This window comes from Loxodonta africana, chromosome 23 (assembly GCF_030014295.1).
Source record: "Loxodonta africana isolate mLoxAfr1 chromosome 23, mLoxAfr1.hap2, whole genome shotgun sequence".
Classification (NCBI taxonomy): domain Eukaryota; kingdom Metazoa; phylum Chordata; class Mammalia; order Proboscidea; family Elephantidae; genus Loxodonta; species Loxodonta africana.
The window spans coordinates 17,048,630-17,076,469 of record NC_087364.1 but is presented as its reverse complement, the minus strand read 5'-3'; the positions used below and the strand labels follow the sequence as shown (position 1 = coordinate 17,076,469).

Sequence of the window (27,840 nt, the reverse complement as noted above, 5' to 3'; positions counted from 1 at the left end):
TTCACTGTACTACTCTACTTTTGTGTTTAAAAATTTCCATACTGGAAAAAAAAATGTAAAGATAAATCATCAACCTCTATCCTCAAACATCCGTTCTTAATTACTGCAAATCCTTCATGAAAAAGGAAATAACTGTAACGACAGATTAATTTCAAACTGATTTTTAAAATATATACTAAAATATACTTCTGCTCAACCAATTTATTGTTGTTGTTGCTGGGTGCCGTCAAGTCGACTCCGACTCATAGTGACCCCATGTGACAGGGTAGTACCACCCCATAGAGTTTTCTTGCCTGTAAGCTTTACAGGAGCAGATTGTCAGGTCTTTTCTCCTGCTGAGCAGCTGGGTGGGTTCAAACCGCCAACCTTTCAGTTAGCAGCTGAGTGCTTAAAACTGCATCATCAGGGCTCCCAACCAGCTCATTAGAGCTCTGGAAATATCAGGCAACACACACATAGCCAAAGTCTTTTCTTCTACCTTTACTGGACAAGTCAAGGGCTTTCTTCTACCTCAGAGAGGAAGACACAGCAACTACCCCACAAAACCCATCACCCCATGTCTCTTTACCACATCAGGAACTATTAAATATCATTTGCCCTTTAAAAAATGGTGAATGGACCTACACTCTGGGGAGTTATCATATGCCTATGCAAACAATGCTCTGAAATCTGAATATATCGACACTCACCATCTCAAACAACAGACGGACTAACTTCTCAGATTCACCTCTATATTTCGATGTCAGCGTAGAAGACGAAACGTTGAAGAATGTTGTGCCACACTCGGTGGCAACAGCTTTAGCCAGCATAGTCTTACCGGTGCCCGGTGGTCCAACCATCAGCACACCCTGAAATTTCAAAAGATGTTATAAAGTGATTTATGAGATTGAAATGCTGTAATTATAGACTATTATCAGCTGTTAATAAAACTAAAATTTTCTCATCAAAAGATAGCTCGATTGTCACAGTAAAATCATGGCGCATTTGGGAAGAGTATCGTTTTATAGGTAGAAAAACAAAGTGATTTCACGAAATGTCTCAAATCAGAGCCACATCAGAGATGGGCTAACAAAGGCCCTAGCAACAGGGAATCTTCAGAAACATTTAGAAAGAAACTACCCAATTTTTCTGACCCTGGCAGAAGATACACATGTATAATCTTGAGCACCATCTGAGAGTGACTGCTCTACAGAAGACATTTTCTCCATACACAACAGAATTACACATTCCTTTCTCTCATCATGGGACAAAACCTATTTCCCACAATGCATTCATAATACACAGCTGTTAGTAAAAACAAACATTCGGGTATTATTTAATAAGATAACAGTGAAATCCAGTGGTAGCTCAAGCATAATCAAATTAGCTAGAATTTTATCACAGGTCATTGTGATAGACAGTTAATATTAAAAATAGAAAACCCAAAAACCCACTGCCGTCAAGTCGATCCTGACTCATAGCGACCCTATGGGACAGAGTAGAATTGCCACACAGAGTTTCCAAGGAGCACCTGGCATAAAATAGAAAAAAAAAAAAATAGCATAAAATAGAGGTGGTGATAAGAGAGCCACTAAATATAGACTATAAACTAAGTTTTACTTACTTCTTACTGCTGAGAACAAACAGAAGCACGCTATAAAGACAAATCAATGAGGATTAAAACTTATTCAAGAAAACTAATCCTCTAGTCTTAAAATCTCAAAGACCAGAGGGTTTTAGAATATTTTCTTCTAGCATTTTTAATGGGAGTTCAGATACATAGTTAACACTACATTTCTTAAAAGGAATTCTGACCCACTCGCTTAGTTTAATAAGCTTCCAGGGATTTACTCTTTGAAAACTACGTATAAGTCAAATTCTAAAACAAATTCCATATTCACAAACTATCCAAATTCTTTTCTAGATATAGAATTTTTTTTTTTGTACTTTAGGGGAAAGTTTACAGAACAAACTAGTTTCTCATTAAACAACACACAAATTGTTTTGGTGACACTGGTTGCCAACCCCCTGATGTGTCAACACTCTCCCCTTTGCGACCTCACGTTCCATGTTTCCATTCATTCAATTTTCCTGTCCCTTCCTGCCTTCTCATCTTTGCTTTTCAGCTGGTGTGCCCATTTAGTCTTGCATACATGTTTGAACTTTGTGTGTTACTGTTTTATAGGCCTGTCTAAGCTTTGGTTGAAGGGTGAAGCTCAGGAATGACTTCATTACTGAGTTAAAAGGGTGTCTAGGGGCCATACTCTCGGGATTTCTCTAGTCTCTGTCAGACCAGTAAGTCTGGTCTTTCTTTGTGAGTTAGAATTTTATTCTACCTTTTCCTCCATCTATGTCCAGGACCCTCTATTGTGATCCCTGTCAGAGCAGTCAGTGGTGGTAGCCAGGTACCATCTAGTTGTGCTGGACTCAGTCTGGTGGAGGCTGTGGTAGTTGTGGTCCATTAGTCCTTTGGACTAATCTTTCCCTTGTGTCTTTGTCTAGATATAGAATTTTGATACACAGAACAACCAGGGTTCGCTGGAGCTTGGAACACTAGTTTTCCACAAATGTTTGCTTTGTAGGTAACCTTTAACTGTACACAGGATTGAGATTCTCAAAACTGTGAAAACAACTGATACTACAGGTAGAGGCATAGCAAAGTTGCCATTTCTCTCTATAACATCCCCTTTTCAGTGCCCTTTCAATTCCTGTAATATCATTAGTGTGGCCTTCTCCAATAGGAGTTCATTTCCAACTTCACAATCTGTACATGGACACAGCTCATAGAGACAGGACAGTATTTATATATTTCACTTCCTCGTGATATTACTCCTTCAGTTATCCCCTTTCCTGTATCTCTTTCTCCTCAGTATATACCAAAAAAACAAAAAACAAACCCAAACCTGTTGCCATCAACTCAATTCCAACTTATAGCAACCCTGTAAGACAGAGAAGAACTCCCCGACAGGATTTCCAAAGAGCAGCTGGTGGATTCGAACTGCCAACCTTTTGGTTAGCAGCCAAGTTCTTAACCACTGCACCACCAGGGCTCCCCTCAGTATATAAACATACTTAAATCTATCCCATTTTAAAAAAAAAAAAAATTATTCACTTGACCCTACAGAATTCTTCGATGGCTCACCAACATCTTAAGCATAACTGAAGGCCATCCCAGCAGGCTACAGCTCCCATTCCAGCAGTGTCTGTTGTGTGTGCAAGGTAAGGAACCCTGGTGTGTTAAAGGTTTAACCATGTAATCTACCTGCTGAAAGAGGTCTCTATGATGCCTATTGGAGAAGATTGAACTCCTGGCAAATACAATCTGGCCTCAACCTATCTTTCCATTCGAATCTTTCACGAATTTACTTTATTTCTTTAACACACTAGGGTTCCTTACCTTACACACACACACAAACAAAATCAAACCTGCTGCCATCAAGTCAATTCCGACTCACAGTGGCTGTACAGGACAGAGTAGAACTGCCCCATAGGGTTTCCGAGGAGCAGCTGGTGGATCTGAACTGCCAACCTTCTGGTTGGCAGCCACAGCTCTTAACCACTGCTCCATCTGACACACAACAGGGGCTAAATAAGTATCTGATGGATTAATAAAGGAAGAGACTCACACTGTGCAGGAGAAAGTATACCTAGAAGGGAAAGACACACACAGACGTAAAAAGCTGATATACATCAAATTTTTATTTTCTAAAATTTCAATAGCTGTCACAACCTATTTAGGTCTCCATTTTCTTGTCTGTCAAATGTGGAAATTTTGGTAGGATGGTCTCAATGGTTCATTCCAGTTCTGAAATTTTAAAAAATCTCTGTACTGTCTCATTTTAGTAAATAATCTTTAGTCTCACAAACTCTCTTAAAAAATATCAAACACAGCCATAAAAAAAGTGTTATATTCCGGAATTTTGTTCTACTGATACACACACAGAAAAAAATTTTACAAATAAATATCTACTTTTTTCTTAATCCAGGTTGCTAATAAATATTACCAAAGCACAGCAAAGAGTAAATATTTTTACCAAGTCAGATCACATTTTTGTAGTAATGACATGGGAAAAAGCAAAACAAACAAAACAAAAATAAAAAATCCAAAAAAAGCCCAGCTAGATATAAAGACTTCCTTTTAGAAAGGACATTTCTGTAAACAACCTATATTGGACTTTTCGAGGTTCAGAAAACGTCGGCCGTCAATCACAGTCACACGTGGCCGGTCAGAACCCAGCCCCGTGCCCGCTGTGAAAGCAGGGTCGGCTGTGAAGCCTCCCTGGGAGTGCCATCTTCTCGGAGGGGCCTAGGCATCTTTCAATCAGGAAGCCCTGTGCTGGGGCGAGGGTCCCCAGGTGGCGCTTGTGGCTTGCACTTGACTCCTAACCTAAAGGTCTGAACCCCCCCAGTGGCACCGTTCTATAAAGATTACAGCCCAGAAAACCTATGGGGTCTGGTTCTACTCTGTACACGTACAGGTGCCATGACTCAGAGTCTACCTGACAGCAACAGGTTGTTTGGTTTTGTTTTTTTTTTCTACCGGCAAGCGACCCCAACAGAAATGGAAGATGAATCCTACATTAAAATCTAGATCAGGGACTACAAAAGCACCTTCCCTCATGAGCCCTACGACATAGTTTGAATATTTCATACTCAAAGTTGGGAATGACTTTCAGAATACACTGCTGCTTCTACAGGCAGTCCCCGGGTTACAAATGAGATCTGTTCCTAAATCTGACTTTAAGTCGAATTGTAGGTAAGTCGGAACAGGTACAGATGATTCTTAATTAGCTTCAGTTAGTCAAATGCTCATCTTAGTATACAGTACGTATTTTACATTTCTATGCATATAAAGGAAAACCTGGTGGCGTAGTAGTTAAGAGCTACGGCTGCTAACCAAAAGGTTAGCAGTTTGAATCCATCAGATGCTCCTTGGAAACCCTATGGGGCAGTTCTACTCTGTCCTAGAGGGTCGCTATGAGTGGGAATTGACTTGACAGCAACATTGCTGTTGTTGTTGTTAGGTGCCATCGGGTTGGTTCCGACTCATAGCGACCTTATGCACAACAGAACGAAACACTGCCTGGGCCTGAGCCATCCTTAAAATCGTTGTCATGCTTGAGCTCATTGTTGCAGCCACTATGTCAATCCACCTCATTGAGGGTCTTCCTCTTTTCCGCTGACCCTGTACTTTGCCGAGCATGATGTCCTTCTCCAGAGACTGATCCCTCCTGACAACATGTCCAAAGTATGTAAGACGCAGTCTTGCTATCCATGCTTCTAAGGAGCATTCTGGTTGTACTTCTTCTAAGACAGATTTGTTTGTTCTTTTGGCAGCCCATGGTATATTCAATATTCTTCACCAACACCACAATTCAAAGGCATCAATTCTTCTTCGGTCTTCCTTATTCATTGTCCAGCTTTCACACGCATATGATGCGATTGAAAATACCATGGCTTGGGTCAGGTGCACCTTAGTCTTCAGGGTGACATCTTTGCTCTTCAACACTTTGAAGAGGTCCTTTGCAGCAGATTTACCCAATGCATTGTGTCTTTTGATTTCCTGACTGTGGATCCAAGTAAAATGAGATCCTTGGCAATTTCAGTCTTTCCTCCGTTTATCATGATGTTGCTCACTGGTCCAGTTGTGAGGATTTTTGTTTTCTTTATGTTGAGGTGTAATCCATACTGAAGGCTGTGGTCTTTGATCTTCATTAGTAAGTGCTTCAAGTCCTTTTCACTTTCAGCAAGCAAGGTTTTGTCATCTGCATAAAGCAGATGGTTAATAAGTCTTCCTCCAATCCTGATGCCCCATTCTTCTTCATATAGTCCAGCTTCTCCGATTATTTGCTCAGCATACAGATTGAATAGGTATGGTGAAAAAATACAACCCTGACACACACCTTTCCTGACTTTAAACCAATCAGTATCCCCTGGTTCTGTCCCAACAACTGCCTCTTGATCTATGTAAAGGTTCCTCATGAGCACAATTAAGTGTTCTGGAATTCCCATTCTTAGAGGGCAACAGGTTTGTTTTTTTGTAATGCAAATAAAGGAAACCCTGGTGTGGCTAAGCCTTAGGGTGCTACGGCTGCTAACCAAAGGCTGCTAACCAAAGGATCGGCAGTTTGAATCCGCCTGCGCTCCCTGGAAACTCTATGGGGCAGTTCTACTCTGTCCTATAGGGTCACTATGAGTCAAAATCAACTTGATGGCAATGGGTTTGTTTGTTTGTTTGTTTGTTTTTGGTTATGCACATAAAACACTTAAGGAACACTTCAAACTGCACAATGTTTTCATGAGCATCACAAAGCAGTGCATGCATTTATTATGAACTATTGTATTTAATTCATATTTTAAATATAATAGGCTTTATGGCAGCCTGTTATTAAGTAATACAGGCTTTAAGGCAGTCAGGTCTTAAGTACAAGTTGTCCTTAAGTTGGAGACGTTCCTAACCCTGTGACTGCCTTTAATAGGCTTTATGGCTTTTTTTTTTTTTTTTATGGCAGTCCGTTCTTAATTATGAGTTGTTCGTTAGGGCAGACATCGGTAACCCTGGGACTGCCTGCACTTGGCTTTAAGGTAGTCTGTTCTTAAGTAGGAGTTGTCCCTAAGTCAGGTACTGCCTGTAATAGGCTTTAAGGCAGTCTGTTCTTAAGTACAAGTTGTCCTAAATCAGAGACATTCCTAACCCTGTGACTGCCTTTAATAGGCTTTACGGCAGTCTGCTCTTAAGTACAAGTTGTCCCTAAGTCAGACGTTTGTAACCCTGGGACTGCCTGTCATGGACTTTATGGCAGTCCATTCTGAAGCATGAGTTGTCCGTAAATCGGACATTCCTAACCTGGGGACTGCCCGTACTAAGCCAGTTAGGTTGAAAGGAAACCAGCTTGATCATAACTAAGCTACAGTGTGGTGACTTGAAATAATAAAATGTTCATTTTCTTTACTTCAATTTTATCAACCTCAGTAATTCCAGATAAATGAAATAGCAGATCTTAATATTCCTGCACAATTAACCAATCCAAAGGAAAAAAAGAAAACAAAATTCAAACTCATGAAAAAAGACCTGACTTACTTACTGGTCTGATACAGATGGCAGGAACCCCCGAGACTATGGCTCCCAGACACTGTGCTAACCCAGAACTGAAACCACTCCCAAAGCCCACTTTTCAGACAAAGATTAGACAGGCCTATAAAACAAACAATAACACACGTGAGGAATGTGTGTTATGAAACCAAGTGAGTTGTCCAAAGGCAAAGATGAGAAGGCAGGAAGGGACAGGAACCGGAACGGACACAGGGAACCCAGAGTGGAAAGGGGGAGAGTGCTGTCACATTGTGGGGATTGCAACCAATGTCACAAAACAATATGTGTATAGATATTTGAAAGAGAAATTAACTTGAGCTGTAAATTTTCACCGAAAGCACAATTGAAAAAAATCTTCAACTGTTGCCACCCTATCACAGATTAAACCAAAGGTGTAGGATGTCATATGAGAGAAGCTGGGAACTTCAATAACCAATAAACCCATGGCGGCTGTCGAGCTGATTCCATCTCATAGTGGCCCTATAGGACAGACGAGAACTGCCCAATGGGGTTTCAAGGCTGAAGTCTTTACGGATGCAGACTCCCACAGCTCTCTCCTGAGGAGTGGCTCGTGGGTTCAAACCGCTGATCTTTCGGTTAGCAGACTAGCACTTAATCACTACTGCACCGCCAGGGCTCCTTACATGAAAGAAGCTGGGACTTCCCTCAAAGACCTACAAATTCAGAAGGAATCATGACTGACCTCACAGCCCCGGTGGCCAGGGACAGAAGTCACTACTCGGCTGCCCAAGGCATTTTTCCCCTTGGCTTAATTCAAATGCATGAATTGGGGATAAAACTGGTACTTAAAAAAAGAAACTAACAATAGTCCTAAAAGGAAAGAAGTACCTAGGAAGAAACCTAACCAGGGACAAAAAAGACTTATACAAGGAAAACTACAAAACACTACCGCAAGAAACTAAAAGAGATCTACATAAATGGAAAAACATTCCATGCTCATGGAATGGAAGGCTTATCATTGTGAAAATGTCAATATTACCAAAAAGTGATCTATAGATATACGCAATCCCCATCCAAATTCCAACGACAGTCTTTAATGAAATGGAAAAACTAATCTCCAACTTAAAAAGGGTCCGAACAGCTAACGCAGTACTGAAGAACAAAATGGGCCTCTCACTTCCTGACTTCTAAACTTACTGTACAGCCACAGTAATCAAAACAGCCTGGTACTGGCTCAATGGCAAACACACAGACCAGTGGAAGAGAATTGAGAGCCCAGAAGTAAATCCATCCATCTGTGGGCAGCTGATCTTCAACAAAGGGTCAAAGGCCATTCAATGTGGAAGACACACAGTCTCTTTAACAAATGGTGCTAGTAAAACTGGATATTCATATGCAGAAAAATGAATCAGGATCCATACCTTGCATCATGCACAAAAACTAGCTCAAAATGGATCAAAGACCTAAAACAGATTAAAGCTAAAACTATCAAGTTCCTGGAAGATAACACAGGGTCAAAACCTGGGGATCTAATTTTCTGCATAAATAGTCTATTAAACAAAACTAAAAATGCACGAATGACAGAAGATAAATTAGATAACTGGGAATGCCTAAAAATTAAATATTTATGCTCATCAAGACTTTACAAAGAGAATAAAATGAGAACCTACAGACTGGGAAAAAAAATCTTTGGCAACGACATTTCTGATAACAACAAAAAGACAAAAAATCCAATCAAATAATGGGCAAAGGGCATAAACAGACACTTCACCAAAGAGCACATTCAGGCGGCCAACAAATACATGAAAAGATGCTCATAATCATTAGCCATCAGAGAGATGCAAACCAAAACTACAATGAGATACCATCTCACCCTTACAAAGATGGCAATGATCGAAAAACAGAAGAGAACAAAAGCTGGAGTGCTTGAGGGGGGATTGGAACTCATACATTGCCGGTGGGATTGTAAAATCGTACACCCATTATGGAAAACAATATGGTACTTCCTCAAAAAGGTAGAAATAGACATACCTTATGATCCAGCAATCCCACTCCTAGTTATATACCCTGGAGCTGTAAGAGCAATGACACGAATAGACATACGCACTCATATGTTCACTGCAGCATTATTCACAACAGCAAACGGATAGAAACAACGTGAGTGCCCACCAACGGATGAACTGATAAACTGTGGTACATACATACAATAGAATGCCACGCAACTATAAACAATAATGAGGAGTCTGTGAAACATAACATGGATGAATTCGGAGGACATTATGCTGACTGAAATAAGTCAATGACAAAAGGACAGATATTGTATGTTCTCACTTTTATAAAAAGTCAAGAATAGATATACACTCAGGAATCAACATTCTTTGATGGTTACCAGGGATAGGAGAGGGAGTGAAAGAGAATCACTTTCTAGATAGTAGATAGTTTTTGATGATGGGAAAGGCAATACCCAATATGGGTGAAGTCTGCACAACTTTTGTCCAAGGTGTATGAAGACACTAAGAAGTATACAAGAATAAGGGACAATTACGGTAAATGCTATAACATACAATTTTGCAACAACGATAACAACAACAACAAAAAAATGTGAGTGGTTACATAGGTAGACATGTATGCATATATGTGTATAGGAAGGTATATGTGACTATATGGGTGTGCAGGTATACATGTATCTGTAGGCATATGTACATACACGTTTACTTGCACTGCATATATATTCATATACATAATAAGCCACATGGGGGCACAGTTACGGATACTTCCAAGATATTACCAAACACCTCACAGATTTGGTTTATGGGGTTTGAAGACTTAGGATCATAGTCCTGTGGGACAACTCAGTCAATTGGCATAACATAGTTCATTAAGATAATGTTCTAGATCCTAGTTTGCTGAGTAGTATCTAGGGTCTTAAGAGCTTGAGAGCTGCTGTCTAAGATACAACCACTGGTCTCTACTCATCTGGAATGAAAGAAACCAAAAACTCAAAGAAGAAACTAGTCCACAGGACTAATAGCCCACATTAACCATGGCCTCATCTAGCCTGAGACCAGAAGACCTAGACGGTGCTTGGCTATCACTACTGACCAGGGACACAACAGAAGGTCCTGGTTAGAAAGGGAGAAAAATATAGAACAAAACTGAAATTCCTAAAAACAAGGGATTACAGGACCGATAGAGACTAGAGGAACGCCCAAGACTTATCACCCCAAGACCCTTTGAACTTGGAACTCAAACCACTCCTAGTGGTCACCTTCCATCCAAATAATAGATTGGCTTAAAAAACAAAAGGTATCACCCAGAATACTGTGCTCCCTTAAATAATCAACTATATCAGACCAAATGGTTAACGTTTACCCTAAAACAAAGATGAGACACTAAGGAGGGGCAGGGAAGCTAAATTAACGGCAACAGAATGAAAATAATGAGAATCTTAACAGTGTGAAGAATGTAACCAATGTCATGGAATAAGCTGCATAAAAATCGTTAAATGGCCCACCCTGTTGGGAGCAAGTGAAAATGAAGAAAATCAAAGACACAAGGGAAAGATCAGATCAAAAGGATTAATGGACCACAACTACTATAGCCTCCACCAGGCTGAGTCCAGGACAGCTAGATGGTGCCCGGCTACCACCACTGGCTACTCTGACAGGGATCACAACAGCAGGTCCTGGACAGAGCTGGAGATAAATGTAGAACAAAATTCTAACTCACAAAAAAAGACCAGACTTACTAGTCTGACGGAAACTGGAGAAACACCGAAAGTATGGCCCCTGGACACCCTTTTAACTCAGTACTGAAGTCACTCTCAAGGTTCACCTTTCAAGATTAGACAGGCCCATAAAACAAACAGTAATACACGTAGCTCAACCATGTATATGAGACTAAACGGGCACACCAGCCCAGGGGCAAGGACCAGAAGGCAGGCAAGTAAGGAAAGCTGGACAAATGGAAATATGGAGCCCAAGGTCAAGAAGGGGAGAGTGTTGATATGTCCTGGGTTGGCAACCAATGCCACAAAACAATGTGTGTATTAATTGTTTAATGAGAAACTAATTTGCTTTGTAAACCTTCACCTAAAGCACAATAAAAAAAAATTGTTAAATGGGAACCTAATTTCCTAAGCATTCTTTCACCTAAAACACAATATTAAAAAAAAAAAAGGAAACTAAGTCCAAGAAACACTGAATTTTAAATTTTCTAAACGGACTAAAGGTATCAGCTATGTACCCAGTCATTTATTTTTAGGTTTATAAATAGTACACAATTTAATAGCATGGTTAAATTAGATTATTCCTTAACCTATCATATTATGTGTTATTTTATAATATATACATCTTATTAGAGCAAATGAATGCCTTCTAATTATAACATCAGTCATTATAATAAACATCTCACTAAAATTAAGGTACAACATAAATATTTAATATTATATATGGTTTTTTTTTTTAACTCCCTTAAATACCTATTTTAAAATCTTATTTTCTCTTTTAAATACTGTTTTAAAAGTCATAGTAAGCGGGATTTATAGTTATGTGCTCCCAAAATAAGGTAAATCTATAACAAACACAGTCTGTAAAAGTTTCAAGTAGGAAGAGACAACCAAAATGTCACAGGTATTCCAAGCTATTCATATAAATACACTTTCTTCTCTCCACTTTTAGGCACATTAATGGACGAAGGAGTGTTGAGAAGGGAAACAGACCTTCCCCACAAACTCAGAAGGGCAGAGTAAGAGTGTCCTTTTACTTCACTCTACTAGCCCAAGTAAGGTGTCCCTGGGTGGTACTTCACTGCTCAGCAAAAGGTTGGAGATTGGAGTCCACGCAGCGGCACCTCAGAAGAAAGGCCTGGCGATCTACTTCTGAAAAGTCAGCCGTTGAAAACCCTACCGACAACAGCTCTACTCTGACGCACGTGGGGTCGCACGAGTCGGAGTCGACTGGCGGCAACCAGTGAAAGTCCAAGTAAAGGAAAACTCTGCCACGGCTAAGACCAAGAAAAGTTTCAGGCAGCTCTGAGCTGCCGGAAGGGCTTCAGAAGCCAACATCTAATACCTCAGAAAGAAAAGGCTGGACTTAGAAGGAACTAGGCCTGAGGGGGCTTCAAACTCTAAGTCAGAAACCAAGCTAGAAAGAAAGAAACATTCTGATTACGTCTGAGAATTGTACCCAGCTGGGATGGAAACAGTTAACGACTAGCGAGAATACCAACTTTTAGAAAAGTATTTATTTGATCAAACACTTTTCTGTAAGACTATGTAGTACTGTTTACCTTGCTTGTTAAATTTTCAGTTACAGAAACAGACCTCTAGAAAATTCTTAAACCTAATCTCTGGCTCAGCACCTCTGAAGGAAGTGGCTTGAAATGAAGGCTATGGCTTCAAACTCCAAGCCCATCTCTCCCGCCGTGCAGAGGCCGCACACCTCAACCACAAACTCAAATCCAGGTTTTCATGGCCATACAAACCTCCAAGGACCTTTACAGCCTGTGTTAAATGCATAAAGAAATTACAGTAATGCAACCATCCACTCTCACGCAAGCAGCATTCTTATACCGATATGATTTTAATAAATTCTCACCTTCCAAGGCCTTCTAATCCCTTTGAAAAAGTCAGGCATCCACATTGGAAGGACGACAGCTTCCCTCAGCAACTTCTTAGCTTCCTCCAAATCAGCAATGTCATCCCTTGGCAAGAACAACAAAGTTTCATAATGTTGACTCAGAGACACCTTTGATTTATGGTCAATACTAATTCTCATTTTTTTTTAAACTTAATTAAATTATTCTTATATTAAGAACATTATTCTAAGTCTTACTGCCTAAAATGGCCAGGGGGAACATACTGAAGTCATTAATTAAGATATGTTATTCAATTAACAACCTCTGTCGGTTATGGCAACAGCAAACTACCATTTTAAATTTCCTTGGTTGTATTTTAACGGAAGAGCTGTCCTGTCGATTCCACACATTCTTATTATGGACGAAGTCACCATCAGGAGATTAGCGGATAGCAAGAGAAGATTCATGCCAAACCAACCTATAACTTGTTTTCATCTTTATTTTAATTTAATAATGTAAAAGACTCTAACCAATGAATGCCAGGGTTCCTGGAGACAATGTCTCTCTCAAGAGCGTCCACCAGGTCCTTATCGTACCCACCGCCATCAAATTTTGGAATTTCACCATCGCCTGCACCATCTGGCGTATTTTTCCTTCCCTGGGGACAGGTATAAAAAGAAGTACAGATCAATAACAGGATAATTTTAATTGGCATCATTAAGCTTTCAAAATATTGTAATCACTTTAAAGTTTTTTTTTTTTTTTTCATGATAGTGTTTTCTGATCACCCAAATGCCACCCACCACCCTCTATTTAATTCATCAGACAGGGAGGGACTGTATTGGATGGGTGTATGTTTGGTTGTGTCTATTTTCACCACAAAAAAAAAAAAAAGGATAGGATCAAATTAAGATCAAAAAGAATAAAACAAAAAGAAAAAAGGCGAAATGGAAGAACTGGTCAACTTCATTATAAACTTCAAGTTTACATTCTTAGGGGATGGTTACAGATAAGACTGAAATAACCCTTGCTAGATTTCTGGTTAGACACTAACAGGTTGTAAAGTACCTCAGGATTTGTGGTGCAAGGGTTTCTACCACGCCCAGACAACATTCAGAATAATGTAGAGGAAGAAAGAAAATTAATTTACTGAGAACCAGAAAATCTCACATACATTATCTCTTTTAAGACTGACAACAACCCTTATTTTTACTTAGATAAGAACACTGAGACTCAGGAAGGTTAAGTAACTTAGTCAAGTTCAGTTAGTTAGTAAAGGCCAGGGTAGAGATTTTCACTCAGGCCTCCCGAGCTCCCTGAACCGACGCCCCTCCCACAGCAGACTGCCTTAGGCCTGGCTGAGTTAGCTTCCCGCGTCCCGCGTTGCCCAAAGCATCCAAGGAGGAGGCTGCAGACGGGGAAAGAGCTGCAAGTGCCTCTTACAAGGCCTCTTCCCTGTAAGCACCCCCTTAGGAATCAGGGTTTCTTCCTAACAAGGTCCTTGAGCCACATCAGAAAGTCACTGCAATGACGATGCTAAAAGGACCTTTTCAAACAGTATTATTAAGACCGTTAAAGCAATATGCCTTATCCTCAAATTTTTATTTAATAATATGGTGGCTTTAAAAATGAATTACATGCTATGGTTTCTACAGGGTTCTGCCAAGACTGACTCAGCTTTGAGGAGCTTTAAATGAAATACGCTCAGTTCCAGGGACAGTTCTGCCACTGGAACTGCTTCAGCAGCAGAGCCAAGTACCTCCCTAGAGCTTCAGCCCTCCGGTCTCATGTAAAATGTCTCACGTACAACGAGGGAGAAAAACGGCCACAGTGAGTCAATATCCTAAGCTTACATCTGAAAACAGAGAACAGGATGAACCCCTTCCAGCAGCCCTTCTCCTGAGATAAACAAAAGACTCAGTCGTAAGAGGGCACCACATGGCTCCTCCAAGCAGAGGCTCGGGATCTTTTCAGCCACCAGGAAAATGGCCAAATAGCACTCTGATGACTTAACATAAAAAATGGACAATTTCCTATTTCTGGGCAGTATGGAAGCAGCATTAGGCTAAATTTTCAATAACAACACTATGAAAAGGAGGAAATTTCTGGCATATCTACGCAATAAACATAACACCGACAAATTTAAAACTGCTGTCTACAATCACATTTTATAGCACAGACAGGCCAGGGCTACAGAGTCACATCAACAAACACACTGGGAACACTCTGTGATCATTCTAAAACTCCTGTAGAAATAAATCAACTAAATGGGTGAAACGGAAACTGACGTATCTGGGACTAACAAGCCTTGATATGTCAACATAATTTGTGACTTACCAAAAAATTAATACTTTAAAATGTAAGCTGATAGGCATTTTATTTATATTTACATTTTATTCTGTTTTATTTTGGAGGAGGGAGTTGTTGGCAGGTGCTGTTGAGTTGATTTTGACTCATAGCAACCCCAGGCGACAGAGCAGAACTGCCCTATATGGTTTTCTTGGCTCAAATCTTCACAGAAGCAGATTGCCAGGTCTTTCTTCTACGGACCACTGGGTGAGTTTGAACTGACAACCTTTTGGTTAGCAGCCAAGCATTTAACTGTTCGTGCCACCAGGGCTCCTTTGCAGACAGGCATTTTAATACGAATTTCCAAGAGAGGGGAGCTTTAGAAACACTACCAAAACAAAGGAAAAGCTGCAACCCAAGTACCTGAAAGTATTAGAAACCGTAGGATTCTAACAACACAAATCTGAACATCTACTGTAGGCGTAACACCTTTTATCGGGTCTCAGGCTTTAGAGCAGTGAATGAAAAATAAACTGCATGCCCTCCTCAAGCATCTAGTCTACAGGGGAAAACAAGCCACAGGTGAACAAAACAAAACACACACAGTTACAAACTGTGAAGCAGGGCAGAAGAACTGAGAAGTCAATGTGGCTACAAGGTAGTGGGGAAGGAAGAGGGTCAGAGGCCAGGCCCGGGGCCCCTACAGGCCACAGGTAGGAGTCTGGATTTCACTCTAAATGCACGGGGGAACATTTGTAACGTGTTAAGTTGGGAACGACTTGTTTGGATTTACATTTTTAAATGACCCTTCTGACTGTGGCATGGAAAACAGATCGGGGAGGCGAGAAAAGGAGCAAAGTACAAAGTACAAAGGCTGCTGCAGTACTTAAGGTCAAGCCTCACAAAGAGGAAACTGTACAAGCTGGGTAAAGGACTCGCCCCAGAAGCTAAAGCTTCTCAATGGTAGAGGTAAGGCGAGAATACAAATTAAATACTCCAAAGAAGATTCTAGAAACTTTTCCAAATAAAAATGATGAGGTTATTAAAAACAGACTTAGGAAAATTAAAATTAAGTAATTAATTTTATTACATCAGGAGATCAGCAAAATGGATGGCAATTATTCTTCATAACAAATACTCAGATAAGAATAGAGATCTCACATACAAGTAGCTATAGTTTCAGTTAACCAGCTAATCAGTTAATTGCAATATCTAAAAGAATCTTAGTTTTCCAGCAAAGATATTATTACCTGCTGGTATACTGGTTAAGCACTCGGCTGCTTACTGAAAGGCTTGTGGTTCAAACCCACCCAGCTGCTCCACGGGAGAAAGACCTGGTAATCTGCTTCCCTAAAGATTACAGCTAAGAAAACCCTATGGGGCAGTTCTACTTGCTATGAGTCAGAATCAACTTGATGGCATCCAGCAGCAATGTTGATAATAATAATTGCAATGTCACTGAAATGATCTTAGAATCTTCCCTTAGATTTTGACCTTAATTGACTAACGTTAACATTAGCAGGAATTTGATATTGACCGTGAAGGCTGATATACTTTTTTCACGTTAAGGCAAAAATATTTCAGACTCTTTTTATTCATATCTAAATTACTGTATGAAGGAAGTTTGTTAGTGTTGAGGAAAATGAGGCTCAAAGTGACTAATCCAATATCAGACAGTCAATTCATGACACAGCTTGGCCTCACATGCAGTTGATGGTTTAGTATTTTATTGTTCTCCCTCTCAGGCTGGCAGATTAAGTAAAATATGTTCAGTTACTAACTCTGGGTCTTACATTTTAAGAGAAATACTGAGAAACAAACTACACCCAGAATTGAATGGCCAGGGTAGTAAAGGGTTTAAAAACCACGTCATAAGGAGAGGCCCAAGAGAACTCAAGGTATTTAAGCTGAAGAAGGAAATGCTAACAAAGCAACATAACCAATTGGTCTGCTCTATATTACTCCAGAGGAAAAGAGCTGGACACAACCAAGGAAGTGACCAAGAATGGAGATTTCAGATCAGCGAAAAAAAGAATTTTCTAACAGTTGGTTCTGTCCTGCAAAGAAGTCATCTCTCTAGTTAGGCAGTGAGCTACCCAACATCAGAATTACTGGCTAATTAGTAATAAAGGCCACTGGCCCACAGTTCCAGGGATGTATAAGCTAAATTATAAGCAACCTTTGGTTCCTTCTGTAAAGCCACTGCCACTCATTTGTCCACTTATGTAACTGTTGTCTGAATTTAATGGCCCAGAATACGTGCAAAATTTCTTCAAAATCTCACTCTCTTTTTTAAAAAAGTGATGTGTATTCTGCTTCACAGGTGTTAGTTCCCAACCTTCAGGTGACATCGACAGCTAACACTCATATATGCTTACCAACTGTCAGGTACTAGTCCACTCAATCTTCTTCAAAGTCCTGATGTACACCTTCTTATTATTTCTATCTTGTAGGTGGTAAAATTGAGGCACAGAGAGATTAAGTGAACTGCCCACAGACACACGGCTAGACCCTAGGCTGACCGTCTCAAATGTGAACAGCTCCCAGAAGACCGCTGCACACTGCCGGGCTGCTTCTACCCCAGTAGGAGAAGCAAGAACACAGGAGAAGTTAGACAAGACCTCAACATCACATCTCACTCCAAGACTTTACTGTTTTACAAATGAAAATAGGTTGATGAAATGCAAAATAAAACCCATGGCCGTCGAGTCAATTCCAATTCATAGCCACCCTACAGGACAAAGCAGAACTGCCTCATAGGGTCTCCAAGAAGCAGCTGGTGGATTTGAACTGCCAGTCTCTTGGTTTGTAGCTGAATGCTTAACCCCTGCACCACCAGGGCTCCAAAATGCAAAACAGTGCCTACTAATTTCCGTGTCATGCCCTGCACCCGAGTGCTAATACTAAATATATTTAAAGTTGAAAGAACGAATCCACCGCATTCTGCATACTTACCCATGTATTCTCTCAACAGTATTTATGGAGCACTCACTACGGACCAGGCGCTACTACAGCCACTGGGGATGGAGCAATGAACCAAGGCGACAGAAATTACTGCTCTCACGAGGCATGTATTCAAGTTAGGGGAGACAAACAATAGATAAATAAGTCAAACATACAGTAAATCACACATTGAGGATCGGAACGGCAACTGCCAATGCCTCAAAATGGGAGTGTGCTTGGCCTGTTCCAGGGAACAACAAGGACATCAATTAAAGTGAAAAAGGAGTAGATGAGGGCAAGGAAAGTAGGAGATGAGGTCCAAGAGGTGATGGTGCCCAGACCGTGTAGGGCTTTGTACACTGTTCAAAGGACTTTGGCTTTTACTCTAAGATGGGAAGCCACCAGGTTTTGAGCAGAGGAGAGAAATAATCTGACCTATGTTTAATGGGAACATTCTGTGCTGCAAACAGAGTTTCTGGATAGTTAACATGCTTGTCTGCTAATGGAGAGGTTGGAGGTATGAGTCTATCCACAGGTGCCCTGGAATCCGAAAGGCCTGGTGATCTACTTCCAAAAAAGCAGCCACCAGAAACCCCGTGGAGCTCAGCTCTACCCTGACAGGCATGGCGTCACGTGAGTCACAATCAACCGGTGGTTCTGGTATTAAGAGCAGACCAGGGGTGGGCAAGGGCAGAAGCAGCGGGAACAGTCAGTAGGCTCTTGCAACAATGTAAGAAAGAGATGAGGGCAGCCTGGATGAGGGTGGTTCTGGTGGAGGTGGTGAGAAATACCCAGATTCCATGTTAAATTTTGAAAACTGAGCCAAGAGATTTTGAGGACAGATGTAAGATAAAAGGAAAAGCAAGAGATCATCTTGCTTTTGGCTGTACATCTGAAAAGATGAAGCTGACGTTTACTGAGACGGAGAAGGCTAAAGGAGGAAGAGGTTTAGAGAGTAAAAGCAGAAGTCTGTTTTTGACAAGAAAGTTTGAAATGTCTGTTAGACATCCATGCGGAGAAGTATCCTGGACACTGAGTGTAGGAGAACAGTCTGGGGTAGAGATATAAACATGGAAGCTGTTAGAAAAGCTGTGAGTTTGAGGAGATCACTAATGGCATGAGTGAAGACACGGAAGAAAAGAGGTCTGAGGACGCTTAGAGGTTTGGCTGATGAGACAAAACCAGTAAAAACACCTGAGAAGGTATAAAGAGAAAGGCCATAAGAGCACTATATCCTGGAAGCCAAGTGAACAGCGTGCTTCAAGGGAGAGTAGAAACCACATGTGTCCAAAGCTGTGAACAGAGAAACAACCATTGTGTTTATCAATGAGGAGCTCTCTGATGTCCTTGACAGGAGCCATGTTGGTGGAATGGTGGGGTTAAAGCCTGATTTGGAGCCCTTGTGATATAGTGGTTAAGAACTTGGCAGCTAACCAAAAGGTCAGCAGTTCGAATCCACCAGCTACTCCTTGGAAACTCAATGGGGCAGTTCTACTCTGTCCTATAGGGTCACTATGAGTCAGAATCGATTCTATGGCAATGGGTTTTTGAGGATTCAAGAGAGAATGGGAGGAGAGGAACTGAAAACAGTGAGTACAGATGACTACCTCGAGGCTTCTTGCTGGAAAGAAGAGCAACAAAATGGAGCTGGAGGAGAACATACGTTATTTAAAATTTTCTCTCGTGTTCTTCTGACACTCGCTGTTATATAAAGAATGGCAAGGATGGGTTGTGAATTCTGAGAAAGGAGAAAAAAAAATTTAAATATGGCTATTAAGATTCCAAATTTAATCTCACTATATAAGAAAAATGGTATTTAAACAGACCTCATGAACTCCTATTATGATAGCTATGAAAGTGGAAAGTTTAGCATAATTCACTCAGGATATACATATACATAAATATGTTCGAAAATCAAGAAACTAAAGAATACTCATTAGGCAAGGTTAAAATACAATAAAACTGTCTAGTCTAAGAAAGACAGTTTTACTAGTCTATTAAAGAAGAGATTAAAATATATCGACACACACTCCTGAGGTTCACCCTTCAGCCAAAGATTAGACAGGCTCATAAAATAAAACAAGACTAAAGGTGCACACCAGTCCAAGGGCAAAGACTACAAGGCAGGAGAGAACAGGAAAGCTGGTAATTGGGAACCCAAGTCCGAGAAGGGAGAGTGTTGACATGTTGTGGGGCCGTTAACCAATGTCATAAAACAATACGTGTTCTAACTGTTTTATGAGAAACTAGTTTTTCTGTAAACCTCCGTCTAAAGTACATTAAAAAAATATACAGACACACATCTAAGAGTTCATCCCTCTCAAAGATTAAGCTGACACTTGGACAGGAAAAGAAAATCAACAGTGGGTAAAAACAGGATACGTAAACTTTCACAAACTGTAATTTCAAATCATATACTCAAAGAGTTATTTAGATATAGAAACTATTATAATCTAATGCGATAATGTAAAAAGAAAAAACTATAAGTTGGCTTTCATAAGAGAAAGAATTTGTGGAGTGATGCAGTATCCAATGGACAAAATATTTCTTAAACAAGTCATTGATACAGAAATGGCCAAATAAACATATGAAAGGGTTTCTGATTTCATAAATTGTAAGATTAATATACAATACACAGTAAATATGCTGGTAAAAGTCATATTAAGATACAGTTATACCCACTAGAAGGTTAAAATTTAAAAGATTGACAATATAAAGTGTTGGTAAGGATGTGGAGCAACTGGAGCTCTCATACTCTGCAGATAGGAGAAAACAGATAGGTATAACCACCGCAGAAAGCTATTCAGTGCGACCTACTAAAGTTTAGCTGTCAGTGATAGTAGAACATCCATATGCCTACAAGGAAGACCAGTTAATACAACTATTATTCAAATTTATGCAACAATCACTAATGCCAAAGATGAAGAAACTGAAGACTTTTACCAACATCTGCAGTCCGAAATTGATCAAACATACGATCGAGAGGCACTGATAATTACTGGTGATTGGAATGCGAAAGTTGGAAACAAAGAAGAAGGATCGGTAGTTGGCAAATATGGCCTTGGTGATAGAAACGATGCCAAAGATCACATGATAGAATTTTGCAAGACCAATGACTTCTTCATTGCCAATACCTTTTCTCAACAACATAAACAGTGACTATACAAATGGAACTCGCTGGATGGAATATACAGGGATCAAGGCAACTACATCTTTGGAAAGAGATGATGGAGAAACTCAATATCATCAGCAAGAACAAGGCCAGGGGCTGACTGCAGAACAGACCATCAATTGTTCATAGACAAGTTGAAGCTGAAGAAAATTAAATCCACAAGAGCCAAAATACAACCTTGAGTATATCCCACCTGAATTTAGAGAACATCTCAAGAATAGATTTGACACACTGAACACTAATGACTGAAAAGCAAACAAGTTGTGGGACGACATTGAGGATATCATACGTGAAGAAAGCAAGAGGTCATTAAAAAGACAGGAAAGGAAGTCCAAAATGGATGTGAGAAGAAAAAAAGGAAGATATAATGAAGTAAAACAGCTGAACAGAAGATTCACAGGATGGTTCAAAAAGACAAAGTAAAGTATTATAATGAAATCTGCAAAGACCTGGAGTTAGAAAACCAAAAGAGAAGAACATGTTTGGCATTTCTCAAGCTGAAAGAAATGAAGAAAAAATTCAAGCCTTGAGTTACAATACTGAAGTATTCTACGGGCAAAATGGAGCCTTGGTGGTGTAGTGGTTAAGAGCTCAGCTGCTAACCAAAAGGTCGGCAGTTTGAATCCACCAGCTGCTCCTTGGAAACCCTATGGGGCAGTTCTACTCTGTCCTACAGGGTCACTATGAGTTGGAATCAACTTGACAGCACATAACAACAACATGAGCAAAATACTGAAAGCTGCAGGAAGCATTGGAAGAAGACGGAAGGAATACACAGTTACTGTACCAAAAAGAAGTGGTCAATGTTCAACCATTTGAGGAGGTAGCATATGATCAAGAACTGAAGATACTGAAGAAAGAAGTCCAGGCTGCACTGATGGCCCTGGCAAAAAAAAAAAAAAAAAAAAAAACAAGCCTCAAGGAATTAACTGAATACCAGCTGAGATGTTTCAACAAACTGATGCAGTGCTGGAGGTCTATTATATGTGTGCGGTGATAGGCTACCACCAGTCTCATCTCCACCTGAGTTCACTGACATCCTGTTGGTAGCTTGACATCACAGAAATTTAAACAATGCTACAAATCAGAGCTTGATGTATTGTTTTGTTGACTGTCTAGTGCATCATTTCTGTAGTTTTTACATTATAAATAGTACAAAAATACCTTAGGAAATATTCTTCTGGTATTTGAAAACTACTATGTAATTCATCAAAGAAGTTGCTCAATTTATTGATGAACTAGCAAAGCTCCAATATACATTTTTGTTGTTTTACTTTCATCTTATGTATTAATGAAAACAAAAATATGAACCAACATTCATCAGAACTACATTCATCCATCAGTTGCAGCCACAGATTGGCTACAGATACAAAAGTGTAGTAAAAATCAAAAAAAGCATTCTGTGAGAGTCCATTAAAAAACAAAAAACAAAAAACAAACCCACTGCCGTAAAGTCGATTCTGAATCATAGTGACCCTATAGGGCAGAGCAGAACTGCCCCATTGAGGTTTCAAGAAGCACCTGGTGGATTTGAACTGCCGACCTTTTGGTTAGCAACCGCAGCACTTAACCACTATGCCGCAAGGGTTTCCAAGAGTCCATTAGCTTTATGAAATTTACCATAGTGTGCTATATATTTTATTATTATTTGGAAATTGTGTGCCACACATCCTTTATATCAGTAAAATTAATAATAAATGTGTGTATCTGTATAACCAGTTCTTTGAACGTGTGTGTATATGACTATATATATCAAGCATTTACCAGCATACCACTGGTTCTATGATCATCATTCCTCAAATTGTACCCTTATAAATTGTACATTTTTCTGCAATAAAAGCTTTTTTTTTTTTTTTTTTAAAAATATGGGTTCCTTTGTGTAATCACCAGTCAGTAGCACTTGAAAGGATACCTCAATCCAGTTTCCAACAACTCTTGATAGCAGACACCCCTAGACTTACTCATGAGAAGGCAATTATTCACACACGGCCATTTGTTAAAGCACTCAATGAAATGAAGTCCTTTAAGTTTAGTAACTTTAAAAATACCTTCCACAGATACAATTTACCCTACTTTAATCTGAATTCTATTTATGCTTCTTCAATTATTAGTCATAATTGACACACTCCTCACACTCTACTGTTAACCATAAAATCATTGTCTTAAAAATACGTGGGAATTAAGAGTTTTATGAATTAAATTTATTTCTGGTGTTAACACAATCACATTTTGCCACCTAATATTTAATTTTTAGATTAAAAGTTTTGATATACTTATATAACTCTTCCCCCCTCCCCCAAAATAATACAACCCTAACTATGGGTAATACATTCTGAGTTTTCCAGTCTATTCTACTTCATTTTTTTAAAGCTGTTTGCAACATTCAAAATTGATTTTAAAAAAAACACCACCACTAGGGACTTGATGCTGTCCAGTCGATTCCAACCCATAGCGAACCCACAGGTTAGAGTGGAACTGCCCAAAGGGTTTCCAAGGAGTGTTTGGTGGGTAATCACCCCCACCTCCCACTGAGATCCACAGGGTTGTTCTTAAAGGCAATTTGGACCCCATTTATTTAGCACACTTTTATTGTGTACTTTGTGCCAGTCATACTTCTTGGTGTTAGAAATACAAACAATAAAAAAAAAAACACTATTTCTGAGGACCCTTCCGGTACTCAAATAAGCTTTCAAGGGAAGTGGGTATATGTCATTTCACCATACTTTCTCAAACCCCATCAGAGCCCTCAGTGAGTCTTAGGAATCGGCTTGATGGCAACGGGTTTGTTTTTTTAAGTTTTTAGTACTCTAATGAATACCTGAATGCTTACAATAATCATAGCTGAGCCAAGGACACCTTTTGAACTCTAATGAAGTTTCTGTGAGTTTTTGTAACTGTAGTCTTTTGTTTCCACAGTGACTCAGAGAAAATATTTTTTATTTTCAAATAACTGTAGAGTATTTTTGTTTTCTGCATTTAAATAAAGGCCTTACTTTCCAATGATATCTGAGTATTTTACATGTCAATAAAAGAATAACTAAGATTTTAGAAAATTTGGAAACTTTATGAAAGACAATTTATAATCTCCAGAAAAATCTGACATTGAACAAATGCTACCTGAATGTTTCATACTTTACTGAAGAATCACATTTATAAACCAATACTTAATTGCTCCGGGCCTCTATTGTCAAATCCAATCCAGATTCTTAATGTAGTTTAGTAGGCATACTATATTATATGAAACATCCTACAATAACAGAAAAAAGATCTATGACTATAAAATGAAATCAATGCTAGGCTCCATTCATTACTCTATGACCTTGGGAAACGTACTTTAGCTCTTTATGCCTCCGTTTCTTCATCTGTGAAATGGGCATAATAAGACTGCCTACTTCATGGGATTGAGTGATGGTTAAGATGGTGAGCCAACCTGGCTGGGCCACGATTCTCAGTATTTTGGCAGTCGTACAATGTTGTGATCACTTCCCTGTTGAGATTTGATACGTGATCACCGCCATGATGGGATCTGCTGTGAGTGGTACCCGGCAGAGGCAGAGTCTGTGGCAGCTCATTGCCTCCTCAGTCAGCCTTCATCTGTCCGCCCTCCACCGCCTAGTCTTCCTGCTCTCCTTGCCGGGGCTTTTGCTTGTTCTGGATCCTGCAGTTGGCTCCTGTTCATCTGACCTCCAGTTCTTGGGACTTGAGCTAGCAGCTCATCTGTGGTCTTTCCTATTGATCTTGAGATTCGCTGATCTTCACAACCTGTAAGCAAAAGCCCTATTCTTCAGCCTGTCAATCTTGGGTTTGCCAGCCCCTGTGGCTACATGAGTCAGCAGAAGCCTGTAACGGCCCTGCTTTCCAGCCTGCCAATCTTGGGTTCGCCGGCCCCTGCAGCTACATGAGTCAGAAGAAGCCTTTTTCTTGCCCGACAAACTTGGGATGTAAAAACAGCCTCTAAAAACCACATGAGCGATTTCCTTGATAAAAATTTCTCTCTATATATATATCTACTTATATGCTTTATTGGTTTTGCTTCTCTAAGGAACCCAGCCTAAGACAGACTGTTTCACAAACTACTGGCTTTGAATGGTACCTTGCAAAGAAGCATCTGATAAGCTATGATGAAGGTTCTTTTCTTATGTTATGTACAACGAAGGTAAAGAATGAAAGTTTCTCACTCAGTTCTGAAAGTTTGCCAAAATGTTACTAGCAGACTAAGAGCTGGAATTCAGTCCCCACTTAATTCTCTAAAATGCAAACAAAGAAATGTTAGCTGCACAGAAATGAAGAGCAGAGAAAGTAGCATAGATGATACTTAAGATATGGTTTTTTAATTATCCATTTATGTGGCTTCTGATAATGGGGGAGAATCAGCTCAATTTGATCAGCAGGAAAAAATTATTTATTAGCATCCCTCACTAATCCCAAAAAGGATCTGAGGTAGAATCGCTGTTTTATGGTATAGTTGTTGCTATGTGCTGTCGAGTTAGCTCTGACTCATGGCTACCATATGGATAACGAAACATTGCCCAGTCCTACGCCATCTTCATGATCGTTGATGTTTTTGAGTCCGTTGTTTTGGCTACTGGGTCAATCCATCTCACTGAGTGTTTCATTTTTGTTGGCCCTCTACTTCACTAGCCACAATGTCCTTTTCTAGTGATTGGTCTTTCCTGATGTGTCCAAAGCAAGCAAGCCTAAGCCTCGCCACCCTTGCTTCTAAAGAACGTCCTGGTTGTATTTCTTCTAAGACTGATGTGTTTGTTCTGCTGGCATTCCACAGTATAGTCAATACTCTTCACCAACATCACAATTCAAATGCATCTTCTGTCCTTCTGTTTCACCGTCCAGCTTTCACACCATATGAGATGACTGAAAAAACCATGAACTGGATCAGAAACACCTTAGTCCTCAAAGTGGCATCTTTGCTTTTTAAAACTTTAAAGAAGTCTTATGCAGCAGATTTGCCAAAAGCAACATATCGATTGGTTTCTTGACTATTGCTTCCATAGGAATTGGCTGTCAGTTGATCCAAGTAGAATGAAATCATTAACAACTCCAATTTCTTCTCCATTTATCATGATGTTGTTTGTTGATCCAGCTGTGAGGATTTTCGTTTTCTTCATGTCCAGGTGCTGCAGTCTTTGAATTTTATCAGTAAGCGCTTCAGTTTGTCTTCATTTTCACTTTCTGCAAGCAAGGTTATGTCATCTGCATATCACAGGTTGTTAACAAGCCTTCCTCCAATCCCGATGCATTCTTCCTCATGTAGTCTGGCTTCTCAGGATTATTTGTTCAGCACATAGATTAAATACATAAGGGGAAAAAAAATACAACCCTACCACATACCTTTTCCGATTCTGAATCACACAGCATCCTTCGTTCTGTTCAAACAACTGCTTCTGAATCCATGCACAAGTTCCGCGTGAGCACAGTTAAGTGTTCTGAATTCCCATTCATTATAATATTATCTGTAGTTTGTTATGATCTACACATTTGAATGCCTTCACACAGTCAATAAAGCACAGGTAAACATCATTCTAGTATTCTCTGCTTTCAGCCAAGATCTATTTAACATAGGCAGTGATATCCCTCGTTCCATGTCCTTTCCTGAATCCACCTTGAACTTCTGGCAGTTCCCTGTCAACTGATGTATGGCTGCAGCCGTTTTTTAATTATCATCGGCAAAATTTTGCTAGCATGTGATATTAATGACATTGTTCAATAAATTCCGTTCGGTCATCTTTCTTTGAAATGGGCACGCATATGGATCTCTTCCAGTCAGTTGTCCAGGTAGCTGTCTTCCAAATTTCTTGACATAGACTAGCAAGTTGCATCCATTTGTTGGAATATCTCAATTGGTATTCTGTTAACTCCTGGAGACTTGTTTTTCGCCAATGCCTTCAGTGCAGCTTGAGCTTCTTCCTGCAGTACCAGCAGTCCTTAATCATAAGCTACCTCCTGGAATGGTTGAATGCTGACCAATTCTTTTTGGTACAGTGACTATGAATTTCTTCCATCTTCTTTTGATGCTTTCTGCATCATTCAATTATTTGCCCATAGAATCTTTCAGTATTGCAACTTGAGTCTTAAATTCTCTCTTTAGTTCTTTCAGCTTGAGAAATGTTGATTGTGTTCTTCCCTTTTGGTTTTCTAACTCAGGTCTTAGAAGATTTCATTATAATACTTTACACTGTCTTCTCAGAGATGTCCTTGAAATCTTCTGTTCAGCTTTTACTCCATCGTTTCTTCTGCTCATGTTAGCTACTCTTTGCTTAAAAGTAAGTTTCAGTCTCTTATGACACCTATTTTAGTCTTTTCCTTCTTTCCTGTCTTTTTAGTGACCTTTCGCTTTCTTCCCGTATGATGTCCTTGGTGCCCTTCCCCACCTCTTCTGTCTTCAATCATTAGTGTTCAGTGTGTCCAATGTATTCTTGAGTTGGTCTCTAAATTCAGATGTGATATATTCAAGGTCGTACTTTAGATTTCATGGACTTGGTTTGATTTTCTTCAGCTTCAACTTGAACTTGCACACATGAGCAATTGATGGTCTGTTCCACAGTTGGCCTCTGGCTTTGTCTCGACTAAGCCACTGTTTCTTTCCACAGATGTAGTCATTTTGATTCCTGTGTAAACCACGCAGGGAAGTCAACATTTACAGTTGTCAATTGCATTGTTGAAAAAAAAGAAGTATTTTCAACAAATAAGTTGTTGGTCTTGCAGAATTCTATAATGTGATTCCTGGCATCGTTTCTATCACTATGGCCATATTTTTTTAACTGCTGATCCTTCTTTGTTTCCAGCTTTCACATTTCAATCCCCAGTA

At 39.8% G+C, this 27,840-nt stretch overlaps 1 protein-coding gene across 8 annotated transcripts in view; it reads right to left on the bottom strand.

The window, feature by feature from the left end:
- KATNAL1 (katanin catalytic subunit A1 like 1) overlaps positions 1-27,840 on the bottom strand; it is a 106,676-nt gene that overhangs the window by 20,899 nt on the left and 57,937 nt on the right. For all 8 annotated transcript variants that reach the window (XM_064275285.1, XM_064275288.1, XM_003413958.4 and 5 more), the window contains 3 exons: positions 13,141-13,268; positions 12,631-12,736; positions 690-848 (listed from right to left, as the gene is read on the bottom strand). In XM_064275285.1, the coding sequence (XP_064131355.1) occupies positions 690-848; positions 12,631-12,736; positions 13,141-13,268 (393 nt within the window). The remainder of the gene's footprint in view (positions 1-689; positions 849-12,630; positions 12,737-13,140; positions 13,269-27,840) is intronic.